This window comes from Heterodontus francisci, chromosome 8 (genome assembly GCF_036365525.1).
Source record: "Heterodontus francisci isolate sHetFra1 chromosome 8, sHetFra1.hap1, whole genome shotgun sequence".
NCBI classification, from domain to species: domain Eukaryota; kingdom Metazoa; phylum Chordata; class Chondrichthyes; order Heterodontiformes; family Heterodontidae; genus Heterodontus; species Heterodontus francisci.
In genome coordinates, this window is record NC_090378.1 from 115,721,728 (window position 1) to 115,736,455 (window position 14,728).

General features: G+C 55.6%; 1 protein-coding gene across 1 annotated transcript; it reads right to left on the reverse strand.

The window, feature by feature from the left end:
- Positions 1–6,425: 6,425 nt before the first annotated feature.
- Positions 6,426–7,316, reverse strand: LOC137372591 (dispanin subfamily A member 2b-like). Its single transcript, XM_068036531.1, has one exon. It carries the CDS (start codon positions 7,237–7,239, stop codon positions 6,817–6,819), a length of 423 nt encoding a protein of 140 aa, XP_067892632.1. The 5' UTR covers positions 7,240–7,316; the 3' UTR covers positions 6,426–6,816.
- Positions 7,317–14,728: the final 7,412 nt, after the last annotated feature.

Consider the following 14,728-nt stretch of genomic DNA (forward strand, 5'->3'; position numbering starts at 1 on the left):
GCCAATTTCTGATCCAAAGCTCTAAATCACCTTCAACCCCATACTTCCGTATTTTCTGCAATAGCCTACCGTGGGGAACCTTATCAAACGCCTTACTGAAATCCATATACACCACATCCACGGCTTTACCCTCATCCACCTGTTTGGTCACCTTCTCGAAAAACTCAATAAGGTTTGTGAGGCACGACCTACCTTTCACAAAACCGTGCTGACTATCGCAAATGAACTTATTCTTTTCAAGATGATTATAAATCCTATCTCTTATAACCCTTTCCAACATTTTACCCACAACCGAAGTAAGGCTCACAGGTCTATAATTACCAGGGCTGTCTCTACTCCCCTTCTTGAACAAGGGGACAACATTTGCTATCCTCCAGTCCTCCGGCACTACTCCTGTCGACAATGACGACATAAAGATCAACAACAACGGCTCTGCAATCTCCTCCCTGGCTTCCCAGAGAATCCTAGGATAAATCCCATCTGGCCCAGGGGACTTATCTATTTTCACTCTTTCCAAAATTGCTAACACCTCCTCCTTGTGAATCTCAATCCCATCTAGCCTAGTAGGCTGTATCTCAGTAATCTCCTCGGCAACATTTTCTTTCTCTACTGTAAATACTGACGAAAAATATTCATTTAACGCTTCCCCTATCTCCTCTGATTCCGCACACAACTTCCCACTACTATCCTTGATTGGCCCTGTTCTAACTCTTATCATTCTTTTATTCCTGATATACCTATAGAAAGCCTTAGGGTTTTCTTTGATCCTATCCGCCAATGACTTCTCGTGTCCTCTCCTTGCTCTTCTTAGCCCTCCCTTTAGATCCTTCCTGGCTAGCTTGTAACTCTCAAGCGCTCTAACTGAGCCTTCACGTCTCATCCTAACATAAGCCGCCCTCTTCCTCTTGACAAGCGCTTCAACTTCTTGAGTAAACCACGGCTCCCTCGCTCGACAACTTCCTCCCTGCCTGACAGGTACATACTTATCAAGGACACGCATTAGCTGCTCCTTGAATAAGCTCCACATTTCGATTGTGCCCATCCCCTGCAGTTTCCTTCCCCATCCTACACATCCTAAATCTTGCCTAATCGAGTCATAATTTCCTTTCCCCCAGCTATAATTCTTGCCCTGCGGTATATACCTGTCCCTGCCCATCGCTAAGGTAAACCTAACCAAATTGTGATCACTATCGCCAAAGTGCTCACCTACATCTAAATCGAACACCTGGCCGGGTTCATTACCCAGTACCAAATCCAATGTGGCATCGCCCCTGGTTGGCCTGTCCACATACTGTGTCAGAAAACCCTCCTGCACACACTGGACAAAAACAGACCCATCTAAAGTACTCGAACTATAGTATTTCCAGTCAATATTTGGAAAGTTAAAGTCCCCCATAACCACTACCCTGTTACTCTCGCTCCTGTCGAGAATCATCTTCGCTATCCTTTCCTCTACATCTCTGGAACTATTCGGAGGTCTATAGAAAACTCCCAACAGGGTGACCTCTCCTCTCCTGTTTCTAACCTCGGCCCATACTACCTCAGTAGACGAGTCCTCAAACGTCCTTTCTGCCGCTGTAATACTTTCCTTGATTAACAATGCCACACCTCCCCCCCCCCCTCTTTTACCCTCTTCTCTGTTCTTACTGAAACATCTAAATCCCGGAACCTGCAACATCCATTCCTGCCCCTGCTCTACCCATGTCTCTGAAATGGCCACAACATCAGGATCCCAGGTACCAACCCATGCTGCAAGCTCACCCACCTTATTCCGGATGCTCCTGGCGTTGAAGTAGACACACTTTAAACCAAGTTCTTGCTTGCCAGTGCCCTCTTGCGTCCCTGTAACCTTATCCCCTACCTCACTACTCTCAACAGCCTGGACACTGGAACTACAATTTAGGTTCCCATTCCCCTGCTGATTTAGTTTAAACCCCCCCGAAGAGCACTAACAAATCTCCCCCCCAGGATATTGGTACCCCTCTGGTTCAGGTGAAGACCATCCTGTTTGTAGAGGTCCCACCTACCCCAGAAAGAGCCCCAATTATCCAGGAAACCAAAACCCTCCCTCCTACACCATCCCTGCAGCCACGTGTTCAACTCCTCTCTCTCCCTATTCCTCTCTTCGCTAGCACGTGGCACGGGCAACAACCCAGAGATAACAACTCTGGTTGTTCTCGCTCTAAGCTTCCACCCTAGCTCCCTGAATTTCTGCCTTAAATCCCCATCTCTCTTCCTACCTATGTCGTTGGTGCCTATGTGGACCACGACTTGGGGGTGCTCCCCCTCCCCCTTAAGGATCCCAAAAACACGATCAGAGACATCACGTACCCTGGCACCTGGGAGGCAACACACCAACCGTGAGTCTCTCTCGTTCCCACAGAACCTCCTATCTGTTCCCCTAACTATGGAGTCCCCAATGACTAATGCTCTGCTCCTCTTCCCTTTTCCCTTCTGAGCAACAGGGACAGACTCTGTGCCAGAGACCTGCACCCCATTGCTTACCCCTGGTAAGTCGTCCCCCTCAACAGTATCCAAAACGGTATACCTGTTGTTGAGGGAAACGGCCACAGGGGATCCCTGCACTGCCTGCTGGTTCCCTTTCCTTCCCCTGACGGTAACCCATCTACCTTCTTCTTTTACCTGAGGTGTGACTGCCTCCCTATAACTCCTGTCAATAATCCCCTCCGCCTCCCGAATGATCCGAAGTTCATCCAGCTCCAGCTCCAGTTCCCTAACGCGGTCTGCGAGGAGCTGGAGTTGGGTGCACTTCCCGCAGATGCAGTCAGCAGGGACACTCTTGGCGACCCCTACCTCCCACATTCTGCAGGAGGAACATACAACTGCCTTTACCTCCATTCCCACTATTCTAGATTCCCAACAAATCTACTGAAAAACCAAACGAAAAAAAAAAAGTCAAAACTTGTTCGCTTAGCAATCCGACGGACTGAACTTTTTAAATAAAAAGCTTACCTTTTCAACACACCAGAGTCCTTTTTTTTTTGGTTAGAGGAGGAGGGTGGGTGGGAGACACTACACGTGTAGTGTCTCGGGTACTGCCACTGCCCAAATAAATAGTTTTCCCTTACCCAGCAGTCCCCTGGTCCTCCGAAACAAAAGGGGATTAACTTGTAACTTACACTGAAATTGACCGCTCAGCTGTACGTTCGCTCCGCACCTCGTTCTGTCAAAGCTGCTCCTCGCAAAAAGAAAAAGATTTTAAAACTGCCCAAATAAATAGTTTTCCCTTACCCAGCAGTCCCCTGGTCCTCCGAAACAAAAGGGGATTAACTTGTAACTTACACTGAAATTGACCGCTCAGCTGTAAGTTCGCTCCGCACCTCGTTCTGTCAAAGCTGCTCCTCGCAAAAATCTGCGGTGAGACCCCCTGCTGCCGATGATGTTGAGGCTGGCTATGGTTATCTTCATGTCAAAGGTACTTAAAACCCATCACCAACAGCTCACTGTGAGGAGGGAGTGGAAGTGCACCTGGCCAGGAGCACTTCCACTCCCCCAGCAACCCATTGAGGAACACATTAAAACGGCGCCTCTCAACCAGTTTCACGCCCGCGCGCTTGCCCGTTACCTTCAGGGCAGCACGGACAGACTGGATGATCAGCGCCAGATTCGACGAGCGGTCGAGGGCCAGCTGAACTTTATTGCGGGAGCCCCTGCAAACCGTGAGGAAATCCCGGAGTTCCGCCATGGGGATGAGAGGAGATTCGGTGGGAGGCACGAGGGACTCCACCACCTCACTGGCGATGGAATCAGGATCATCCTCCGTGCCCCACACCGAATCCCCATCCTCCTCCGGGTCGTCACCGCCAGCGGCCGACACGCCCACCGCACACTGTGGGGTGGACGTCCTGGCCGCGCCAGCTGGTCCCGCCTCCGTCACGATCCCACCCCCAGGATCGATGGCGGAGGAGTCCTCTCTGGGTTCTATTGTGAAACTGGAGCCTGTAGGCACCAGCGGTTCAGGACCTCCCTCTACCTCCGTCCCCAGGCCAATGAGTGGTCCAGGGGAGACAGACGTTCCCGACTCCGGAAAACCAGCCGGAGCCGAGACTGGAGGCGGAGAGAGGAGGCCATCTCCCGCTCCGCCTGCACCCACAGGCCCAGCAGATGGGGCAGCATTCTCGGTTATAACCGGGTCGGGTGTCTCTTGGTTGGTTGTGGACTCCAGCTGGGAGGGCCGACCCTCTGGGGCCTCGCCCTCCCCTTCACCCAGGGCACCCGACCCAGTAGCAGTGGCGGAATGGTCGGAGTCCCCAGGCTCCCCCACCACAAGCAGGGCCCCACTTACTCCTTCAGGATGGGGCCTCATGTACCGGGGCCTTCCCCTCCCCTCCATCCTGAGGAATAGGGAGCTCCTGCCCAGACTTTGTAGCCTTGGTGGTGGTGGTAGGGGAAACCTGGGGACCTGAGACAGGAGACAGCTCCCCTCCAACAGATGGGCCCTGCGCCTCAGGGCCCCTTATTACGTCTGTGGAGGGATGCCTTCTCCTCTTTTTCCCACCAGGGCGCAGAGGCTCAGAGACCTCCATGTCATCAGAGGCCTCCGCCTCCGAACTCTCTTTTTTCTTATTCACCCTGGGCCTGAGCCCACCCCTGGGGCAAATTGACTCCCCGAGATCGGGCTTTTCGCTGCGCTCAGACTCTGGTAGTGTTATGGTGTCCAGGGGACGCGCCTCTCGATGTTTATTTCTCCTCCGCGCCTTCCTTCCAGTTGGACGGTCACCCACCTCCCTGCCGGAGGCCGTGAAAACCACAGCCTCCGGTACCGACTGAATGGTATCTGGTGGAGGTGTGGGGTGGGAGGAGGTGCAGCTGCGCCACCCTGGGCCGCCAAGTTGGAGGTGGCAGCCGGGAGGTTGGGGCAGTTCTTACGAACATGCCCCACCCCCTTACAGACATGGCACCGCGGCCCATCCAAGGTCCAGAAGACGCGGTAGGCCGTCCCCTGGAATGCTACATTAAAGTGGCCCTCTGTCACCTCCTCCCGTGCCAGCTGCATGAATAACTGGCGGCGGAAGGAGTACACATGTCGGAGGCTGTTCTCCCGAAGACCGAGCGGGACTGGGGTGAGCCCCGTCTTTACCTCCCCCAGATGGTGCAGGTGGGGAAGGAGGAGCTCACCAGGAATGAAGGGCGGGACGTTGGATAAAATGACCCTATGCGCAGTGGCCTCCAGGGGGTCCACTGGCAGAAAGGTCCCGCCCACGGTGAGCCCCTTGCTCAGAGCCAGGGACACCGCCCGCTCGGTCTTCAGGAATAACACTGCCTTCCCATACATTTTAGAGGCTGCAACAATAGCCGAAGGGCTGACAACCTCAGCCATTGCTTTCACACATGCCTCGATAGTCATGTTCGGGTGGACGTAGCTCTTGACTCCATGCTTAGATGTTATTAGCGCAAACGGTGACGGGGCAATAGGTGCAGCTGCAGCAGCCGCAGCAGCATATGAATGGGAAGGCCCCGCCACCGGCGAAGAGGGGCTTGCCATGGGGTCGCAGAGCTACGCCCACCCCCAAGAAACAAAGCACACGACAGTTTTCTTTAACACAAACAATATGATGGGGGAGGGGGGGATGGGAATAGAGGAGGATAGGGCTGAAAAGGACAAGGAGAGGAGAGGATAGGTGGCCGAGTGATGGAAGAGAGAGAACAGCTGCAAGGATGTTTCTTCAATTGGTGGTTGGAGCACCTTCCTGCAGAGTCGACAGTCCACTCTTCCAGTTAGGGGAGGGTTCTCGCCCGGGTCGGTTAGAGCCGCCCGATTCTCTCCCTTTTCTGTTGTTGTATAAGGATTTTCTTCAGCCGGGGAGCTCCAGCCGTCCCGAGCCACACAGTCGGGGGTGGGGAGGGAGCCCCTTTTGTGCAGGATGGCAGATAAACACAAGAGCTAGTACAGGGGCTCCCTATAGAATTTGGCAGCCCCACCCCTGGATCTTCCGGTGCCTTCTCCCTCCCCCAACAGTCCAAACAACCAACAGTTCTCTGGTGCTCCAACACCCACCTCTCCAAAATGACTCTCAGGTCTTCTTAGTCTTGAAAATGTGCAACAGTTCCACAGTAAATACAGCTGTCTCCACTCGACAGTCACCTCTCTGCAGTAACTCCAGTCTCCTCGCTCCTCTCCAGTTGCAGTTGCAGCAACACAGGTGCAGCTGCTCCCCCTGATTGCAGACAGGAAGTGCTTCACAAATTGCCCAGCCAATCCCGTGCTGTACCTGTCCTGGGAGTGTTTGATGGGGACAGTGGAGAGGGAGCTTTACTCTGTATCTAACCCATTTTTTTTTTTATCTGGCCTTCAAGTCATTTATTGAGCAGATCAATTCAAAGCCCCAACACTTTCACCCCAGGACATAATCAAGGCAACTCCAAAGTGCAATTAGCAGCATCTAAATGACTGAGTCGACAAATCAAGTTTTGCATTAACTGTTTCCCAGAACAAGGTACATCACTGCCATGAAATGTCAGCACTTCACCATGCAATTAATTATTAACCCATTCTATGCAATTTGGCTTTTTCTGTCAAGAGGAAGTGTTAACAGTTGAACACAGGAACAATTAACAATTAAACTCCAAGAGTCTCTAAACAATTACATTAATACAATTAAGGCCACACCTTGGCCAAGTTTTATAGAAATCTGTATTGCTGCAAAATGAACATTTAAACATATCAGCACTATACAGACGTTACAGATAGAAATAAGCCATAATAGATTAAGACTGCATCAAAGTGTTGAAAAGAGTTTGCTCAGAAAACAGTTCCCGCCATGGACAATGAGGTCCTGCCAAAATCGATTTGCTTCAATTCCCACCTCCAAAGACATCATGGTATTGTTGTTGGTGGTGTTCTTGTTTTATGATTTGCAATGCCTGAAACACGCCAGCGGACAACATCACGATGAAGATTAGGAAGACAAGGATGCTCAGCACTGTGGTTGCAATGTTGAGTGCCCGGGCTGTAGACGCATAGTGCCGAGCTCCTTCGACATCTCCCACAACTTTCCGATCTCTAGACATGACCGAGAAAACCAGCGCCACGAATCCAAGGCAGCAGAAATTCATGTAGAAGAAGCTGAAGAGAGACCAGAGCAGGTGGTCCCGGATCGGGCGAACATTTGGGGCCAGGTTAATGATGGTGGACGGGACCGACTGACCGTCCTCCTTCAGGCACTGGTAAGGGGAGGTGTGGCGATTCATCGGCACTTGGTCCGCTCTGTACTCCATCCTGGATACAGTGTCAGTGGGAGAGCGAAGTGCATGTGAAGCGCTCCCGATTCGGCAATTTATAGACTGGGGTGGAGCAAGAGACTGGAACCACCTCCAACAAACCAACTGACAGAGTCTGTCATGCTCCTGAGTTTTAATCAATCAGTTTACTTTCAGAATGTTAACCCATTTGTTTTTATCTGTACCTGCCCTGGGAGTGTTTGATGGGGACAGTGCAGAGGGAGCTTTACTCTGTATCTAACCCGTTTTTTTTTAATCTAACCCTATTTTTATTTCCAAGGTGGCCTTGATACCCAAGGCCCCTTTTATATATTCTATGTCGAGGGGGCCTTTATTCCTCAGGCCCCCTTTATAAACATACTTATATATTTTTTAATAACTTTATTAAAACCAGAAATAAACAAAAACTCAAATTAAAATGCCATTCTCGGCGTCGACAATGCACTCCAGTCCCTGCGGTGCCCACCGGTCGCGGAAGGCCTCAAGCGTACCGGCGGACACCGCATGCTCCTTTTCCAGGGACACCCGGGCGCGAACGTAACCGCGGAAGAGGGGCAGGCAATCGGGGAGGACGGAACCCCCGATGGCCCGCAACCTGGACCTGTGAATTGCCACCTTGGCCAGGCCCAGGAGCAGACCGACGAGGAGATCCTCCTCCCGGCCCAAGCCCCTCCGCACCGGGTGCCCAAAGATCAGGAGCGTGGGACTGAAGTGCAGCCAGAATTTGAGGAGCAGCCCCTTCAGATACTCAAAGAGGGGCTGCAACCTCGCACACTCCGTATAAACGTGGAAAACGGACTCGTCCAGGCCGCAGAAAGTACAGGCGGCCTGGGAGTCCGTGAACCTACTTAAAAGTCTATTGCACGGGACTGCTCTGCGCAGCACCCTCCATCCCAGGTCCCCGATGTAAATGGGGAAGACTCCCGCGTAGAGAGACCTCCATCGGGGTTTCCCCTCGCCGCCAGATGGCAACGCGGACCGCCAGGGCGTGTCCGGCCGGCTGACGAGGGCGAGGAAGTGGAGAGTGTGCAGGAGCAGCCCGTACAGGAAACCCCTCCGCACCGATTGGAATGGCACGGAGGGCATTTCCGAGAGGCGGCTCGGGTTGTGCGGGACCGGCTCCCAAGGAGGGACTCGGGGCCTGGGTCCGATGAGCAGTTCCGGCCAAGCGGGGGTCAGCTCGGCCGGGTTCGCTCCGCACTCCCGAGCCCCCTCGCAACCCGCAGTGAGGGGCGTCCCGGGGGTTTCGGCTACTCCTCCGCCCGCCGGACCGTCCCCGGAGTCGGCTGCCCGGACGGCCGAGGCGCTCTCCTCCGCCGGCAGTGGAGCGCCCTGACTGGAGGCGACCATGTTCCAGACTCGGAAAAGATCCCGGTAAAAGACAGGCAACTCCCTCAGAGAGGCGCGGCTAACATACTCCACCGGGAGCTGCGTGTCGTCTTGAAGGCAGTGACACTGGCGGAAAAAATACGTCGCCAGTGCACACCATCTGGGAGGACGATCGACGTACAAGTATCTCTGCAGGGTCCGAAGGCGGAGAGTCGCAGCCTGGGTGCGGACGCACACCAGCGACTGACCGCCCTCCTCAATCGGGAGACTCAGGACCGCGGCAGAGACCCAGTGTTTCCTCTTGCCCCAGAGGAAATCGACGAGTTTCTTCTGGATCTTGGTGGCAAATACAGGGGGCGGGGCCAAAGTGACCAACCGGTACCACAACATGGAGGCCACCAGTTGGTTTATGACCAACGCTCGGCCCCTGTAGGAAAGCACTCGGAGCATTCCTGTCCAGCGCCCCAGCCGAGCGGTGACTTTCGCCTCCAACTCCTGCCAGTTTGCAGGCCAGGCTTCCTCAGCGGGGCTAAGGTGGACTCCCAGATAGAGGAGGTGCGTGGTGCTCCACGCAAAAGGTGTCATCTCCTCCGGCAGGGAGTCCACCCGCCACTGACCCACTAGGAGTCCGTAACATTTCTCCCAGTTGATCCTCGCAGAGGACGTGGCAGAAAAGGTCTGCTGGCAGTCGCGCACCCTCCGCAAGTCAACGGGATCTGTGATTGCGAGGAGCACGTCGTCGGTGTAAGCCGAGAGGACGACCCGCATGGCCGGCTCGCGCAGAGCCAATCCCGTCAACCTCCTGCGAAGCAGGCACAGGAAGGGCTCCACGCAGATGGTATACAATTGGCCGGACATGGGGCATCCCTGACGCACTCCTCTCCCAAAGCGAACGGGCGCCGTCAAGGACCCGTTAACTTTGACTAGACACTCTGCGGCGGCGTATAAAAGTCGGACCCAGGCCAAAAAACGAGTCCCGAAATCGCTCGTCCTCCAGCAGCCGGTTGTTAAAGTGTCGGTACGCGGACCCCGCCCGCGTGCGGAGCGGCGTGAACTCAGACCACACCAAGCGGTGGTCCGAGCACGGCACCAGCCGCATGGAGGCCATTGAGACGCGGGAGGCGTACGCCTGCGAAATGTAGAGGCGGTCGATTCGCGACCCTCCTCTTCCAGACCTCCACGTGAAGGCGCTGGAGGCGGGATGGAGATTCCGCCAGACGTCCACCAAGTTAAGGGAGCTGATCAGTCCCCTCAACTTCTCCACCGACGCTTGGCCGTGCTGGGGACCGGAGCGATCCCCCACCTCGAGGGTGCAGTTAAAATCCCCCCCGAGGATGATGCACTCGCCGCTATCGATGGAGCTCAAGAGAGCGGACACTTCTTCAAAGTAGCACGCTTGCAACGCGCTAGGCCTGGGCGCGTGCACATTCACAAAGTGGAGCGGCACGCTACCCAGGCGAACGGCAAGGTGGAGCAAGCGGCCCGGCACTAGCTCCTTGACCCCCAAGATCTCCGGCTGAAAAGTCGGGGCCAACAAGATAGCCACCCCACTAGAAATAGGGGTGAGGTGACTTATGTAGACCCCACCCTGCCACTCCAGGAGCCAGGTGGCTTCGTCTCCCGGAACGGTGTGGGTTTCCTGCAAAAAGCTCACCGCGTATCTCCCTTCCCTGAGGACTGAGAGATTGTGAAATCTGCGGTGAGACCCCCTGCTGCCGTTGATGTTGAGGCTGGCTATGGTTATCTTCATGTCAAAGGTACTTAAAACCCGTCACCAACAGCTCACTGTGAGGAGGGAGTGGAAGTGCACCTGGCCTTCCACTCCCCCAGCAACCCATTGAGGAACACATTAAACCGGCGCCTCTCGACCAGTTTCACGCCCGCGCGCTTGCCCGCTTTCATAAGGGCGGCACGGACGGACTGGATGATCAGCGCCAGATTCGACCAACGGTCGAGGGCCAGCTGAACTTTATTGTGGCAACCCCTGCAAATCGCGAGGAAATCCCGGAGTTCCGTCGTAGGGATGAGGGGAGATTCGGTGGGAGGCATGAGGGACTCCACCACCTCACTGGCGATGGAATCAAGGTCATCCTCCGTGCCCCACACCGAATCCCCAGCCTCCTCCGGGTCGTCACCGCCAGCGGCCGACACATCCACCACACACTGTGGGGCGGACGTCCTGGCTGCACCAGCTGGTCCTGCCTCCGTCACGATCCCACCCCCAGGATCGATGGCGGAGGAGTCCTCTCTGGGTTCTACTGTGAAACTGGAGCCTGTGGGCGCCAGCAGTTCAGGACCCCCCTCTACCTCCGTCCCCAGGCCAATGAGTGGTCCAGGGGAGACAGAAGTTCCCGACTCCGGAAATCCAGCCGGAGCCGAGACCGGAGGCGGAGAGAGGAGGCCATCTCCCGCTCCGCCAGCACCCACAGGCCCAGCTGATGGGACAGCATTCTCGGTTATAACCGGGTCGGGTGTCTCCTGGTTGGTGGTGGACTCCGGCTGGGAGGGCCGACCCTCTGGGGCCTCGCCCTCCCCTTCACTCAGGGCACCCGACCCAGTAGCAGTGGCAGAATCTGCCGCGTCCTCAGGCTCCCCCACCACAAGCAGGGCCCCACTTACTCCTTCAGGAGGGGCCTCATGTACCGGGGCCTTCCCCTCCCCTGCATCCTGAGGAATAGGGTGCTCCTGCCCGGACTCTGTAGCCTTGGTGGTGGCGGTAGGGGAAACCTGGGGACCCGAAACAGGAGACAGCTCCCCTCCAACAGATGGGCCCTGCGCCTCAGGGCCCCTCGTTACCTCTGTGGAGGGGTGCCTTCTCCTCTTTTTACCACCAGGGCGCAGAGGCTCAGAGACCTCCATGTCATTAGAGGCCTCCGCCTCCGCACCCTCCTTTTTTTTAGTCACCCTGGGCCTGAGCTCAGCCCTGGGACAGGTGGATTCCGTGACAACGGGCTTTGGGCTGAGCTCAGGCTCGGGTTGTTTCAATGTGTCCAGGGAACGCGCCTCTTGATGTTTCTTTTGCCTCCGCGTCTTCTTTCCACTCTGACGGGCACTCCCCTCCCCGCTGGAGGCTGTGAAAACCACAGCCTCCAGAACCGACTGAGCGGTGTCTGTTAGATTGGTGAGGGGAGTGGGAGGAGGTACTGTGGAACCACCCTGGGCCGCCGAGGTGGAGCTGGCGGCCGGGAGGTTGGGGCAGTTCTTACGAACATGCCCCACACCTTTGCAGACGTGGCACCGCGCCCCGTCCGAGGTCCAAAAGACGCGGTCGGCCGTCCCCTGGAACTCCACATTAAATTGGCCTTCCGAGTCCTCCTCCTGCGCCAGCTACATAAATAACTGGCGGCGGAAGGAGTAGTTGGAGGCTGTGTTCCCGAAGACCAAGCCGGACTGGGGTCTTCCCCGATCTCACCTCCCCCATGTGGTGCAGGTGGGGAAGGAGGAACTCACTGGGAATAAAGGGCGGGACGTTTGATAACATTATCCGCTGCGCAGTGGCCCCTAGAGGGTCCACCGGCAGGAAAGTCCCACCCACAGTGAGCCCTTTATTCAGGGCCAGGGACACAGCCCGCTTGGTCTTCAGGAAGAACATAGCCTTCCCGTACATTTTTGAGGCTGCCACAATGGCCGAGGGGCCGACAACCTCGACCATTGCCTTTACACAGGCCTCTATAGACATATTGGGGTGGGGATAGCTCTTTACCCCATGGCTTGAAGTAATTAATTTAAAAGGTGACGGGGCCACACGGGCGGCCACAGAGGCTACAGCCGCATCGGTATGAGAAGGCCCCGCCACCGGTGATGATGGGCTTGCCATGGCTCAAGAGCCAAACCCACCCCCAAATTGCAGGCAAGCAAACAAACAAACCAACTAGGAGGTTTGGGGAGAGGCTGAGGGTATACAGGAAATTGGAAAGACAGGCTGCAAGCGATGACTTTGCTTTTTTTTTCTCCTTAAAGGGTGGTACTCAGAGCACTGTAAACACTCCTGGTCTTCCGGTCTTTCGGTCTTCTGGTTGTGGGAGGGGTCTTCACCTGGGTCAGCCGAAAGCTGCCCAGGCTCTCGTTCAATCTTTATGTCTCTGTGGCCAGGCAGCTTCAGCTGACCCAGGCTGGGCAATTAGGGTGGGGAGGGAGCTTCCTTGTGTATTCAGTGTAATTGCACAGCTCCCTATAGTATTGTACAGCCCCCACCCCTTGTTGTTCCGGCCTCTTCCACCTCCCACAACGCTCCAAATGAAATGAAAGTTTGGTGCTCGACACCCACCTCGAAATACAGCTTTTTTGTCCAAGTCTTTCCTCTGCAGCAAAGGCTGTTGAAAGGTTTTTTGCAGTTCCTTCCTCAGCACTCCCTCTCCAGCAGCACCTCCAGCAACTGACTGCAGCACTATCAGCTGCACCTCGTTGAGGCACTCAGTATTCCCAATCACCGAGGAGCCAATCCCCGTTTTTTTTTTTAACTTTGCAAAACATAGCTTTATTTGTCGTGCAGATACACCGACAGTTTATGCAGTGCTGGAGGAAGCCATTGCGGTGCGTCTGGGCTTTGGGGTGGTCCCTTCACGGAATCCATTCCTGAATCTGCGATACACCACCTTCAAGTGCCTCATGCGGCCTGTACCAGTTGTATTTCTCCTTTTGGCTTTAGTACTCCAGTTGTACTTCCCCGTTTTTTTTTAATTTTATTTTATGGGGGACAGTGTAGAGGGAGCTTGACTCTGTATCTAACACCCGTTTTTTTTTAAGGTGACCTTTATACCCCAGGCCCCTTTTATATATTTTTTGTCGAGGGGGCCTTTATTCCTCAGGCCCCCTTTATATACACGCTTATATTTTTAAAATAACTTTATTAAAACCAGATAAATAAAGAAAAAACTCAAATTAAAATGCCATTCTCGGCGTCGACAATGCGCTCCAGTCCCTGCGGTGCCCACCGGTCGCGGAAGGCCTCAAGCGCACCGGCGGACACCGCATGCTCCTTTTCCAGGGACACCCGGGCGCGAACGTAACCGCGGAAGAGGGGCAGGCAATCGGGGAGGACGGAACCCCCGACGGCCCGCAACCTGGACCTGTGAATTGCCACCTTGGCCAGGCCCAGGAGCAGACCGACGAGGAGATCCTCCTCCCGGCCCAAGCCCCTCCGCACCGGGTGCCCAAAGATCAGGAGCGTGGGACTGAAGTGCAGCCAGAATTTGAGGAGCAGCCCCTTCAGATACTCAAATAGGGGCTGCAACCTCGCACACTCCGTATAAATGTGGAACACGGACTCGTCCAGGCCGCAGAAAGTACAGGTGGCCTGGGAGACCATGAACCTACTTAAAAGCCGATTGCACGGGACTGCTCTGTGCAGCACCCTCCACCCCAGGTCCCCGATGTAAAGGGGGAAGACTCCTGCGTAGAGAGACCTCCATCGGGGTTTCCCCTCGCCGCCAGATGGCAACGCGGACCGCCAGGGCGTGTCCGGCCGGCTGACGAGGTCGAGGAAGTGGAGAGTGTGCAGGAGCAGCCCGTACAGGAAACCCCTCCGCGCCGATTGGAATGGCACGGAGGGCATTTCCAAGAGGCAGCTCGGGTTGTGCGGGACCGGCTCCCGAGGAGGGTTTCGGGGCCTGGGTCCGATGAGCAGTTCCGGCCGAGGTGACACCCGCTCGGCCGGGATCGCCCCGCACTCCCGAACCCCCTCGCCACCTGCAGTGAGGGGCGTCCCGGGGGTTTCGGCTACTCCTCCGCCCGCCGGACCGTCCCCGGAGTCGACCGCCCGGACAGCCGAGGCGCTCCCCTCCGCCGGCGGGGGAGCGCCCTGACTGGAGGCGACCATGTTCCAGACTCGGAATAGATCCCAGTAAAAGACAGGCAACTCCCTCAGAGAGGCGCAGCTAACGGACTCCACCGGGAGCTGCGTGTCGTCTTGAAGGCAGTGACACTGGCGGAAAAAATACGTCGCCAGCGCACACCATCTGGGAGGACGCTCGACGTACAGGTATCTCTGCAGGGTCCGAAGGCGGAGAGACGCAGCCTGGGTGCGGACGCACACCAGCGACTGACCGCCCTCCTCGATCGGGAGACTCAGGACCGCGGCAGAGACCCAGTGTTTCCTCTTGCCCCAGAAGAAATCGACGAGTTTCTTCTGGATCTTGGTGGCAAATACAGGGGGCGG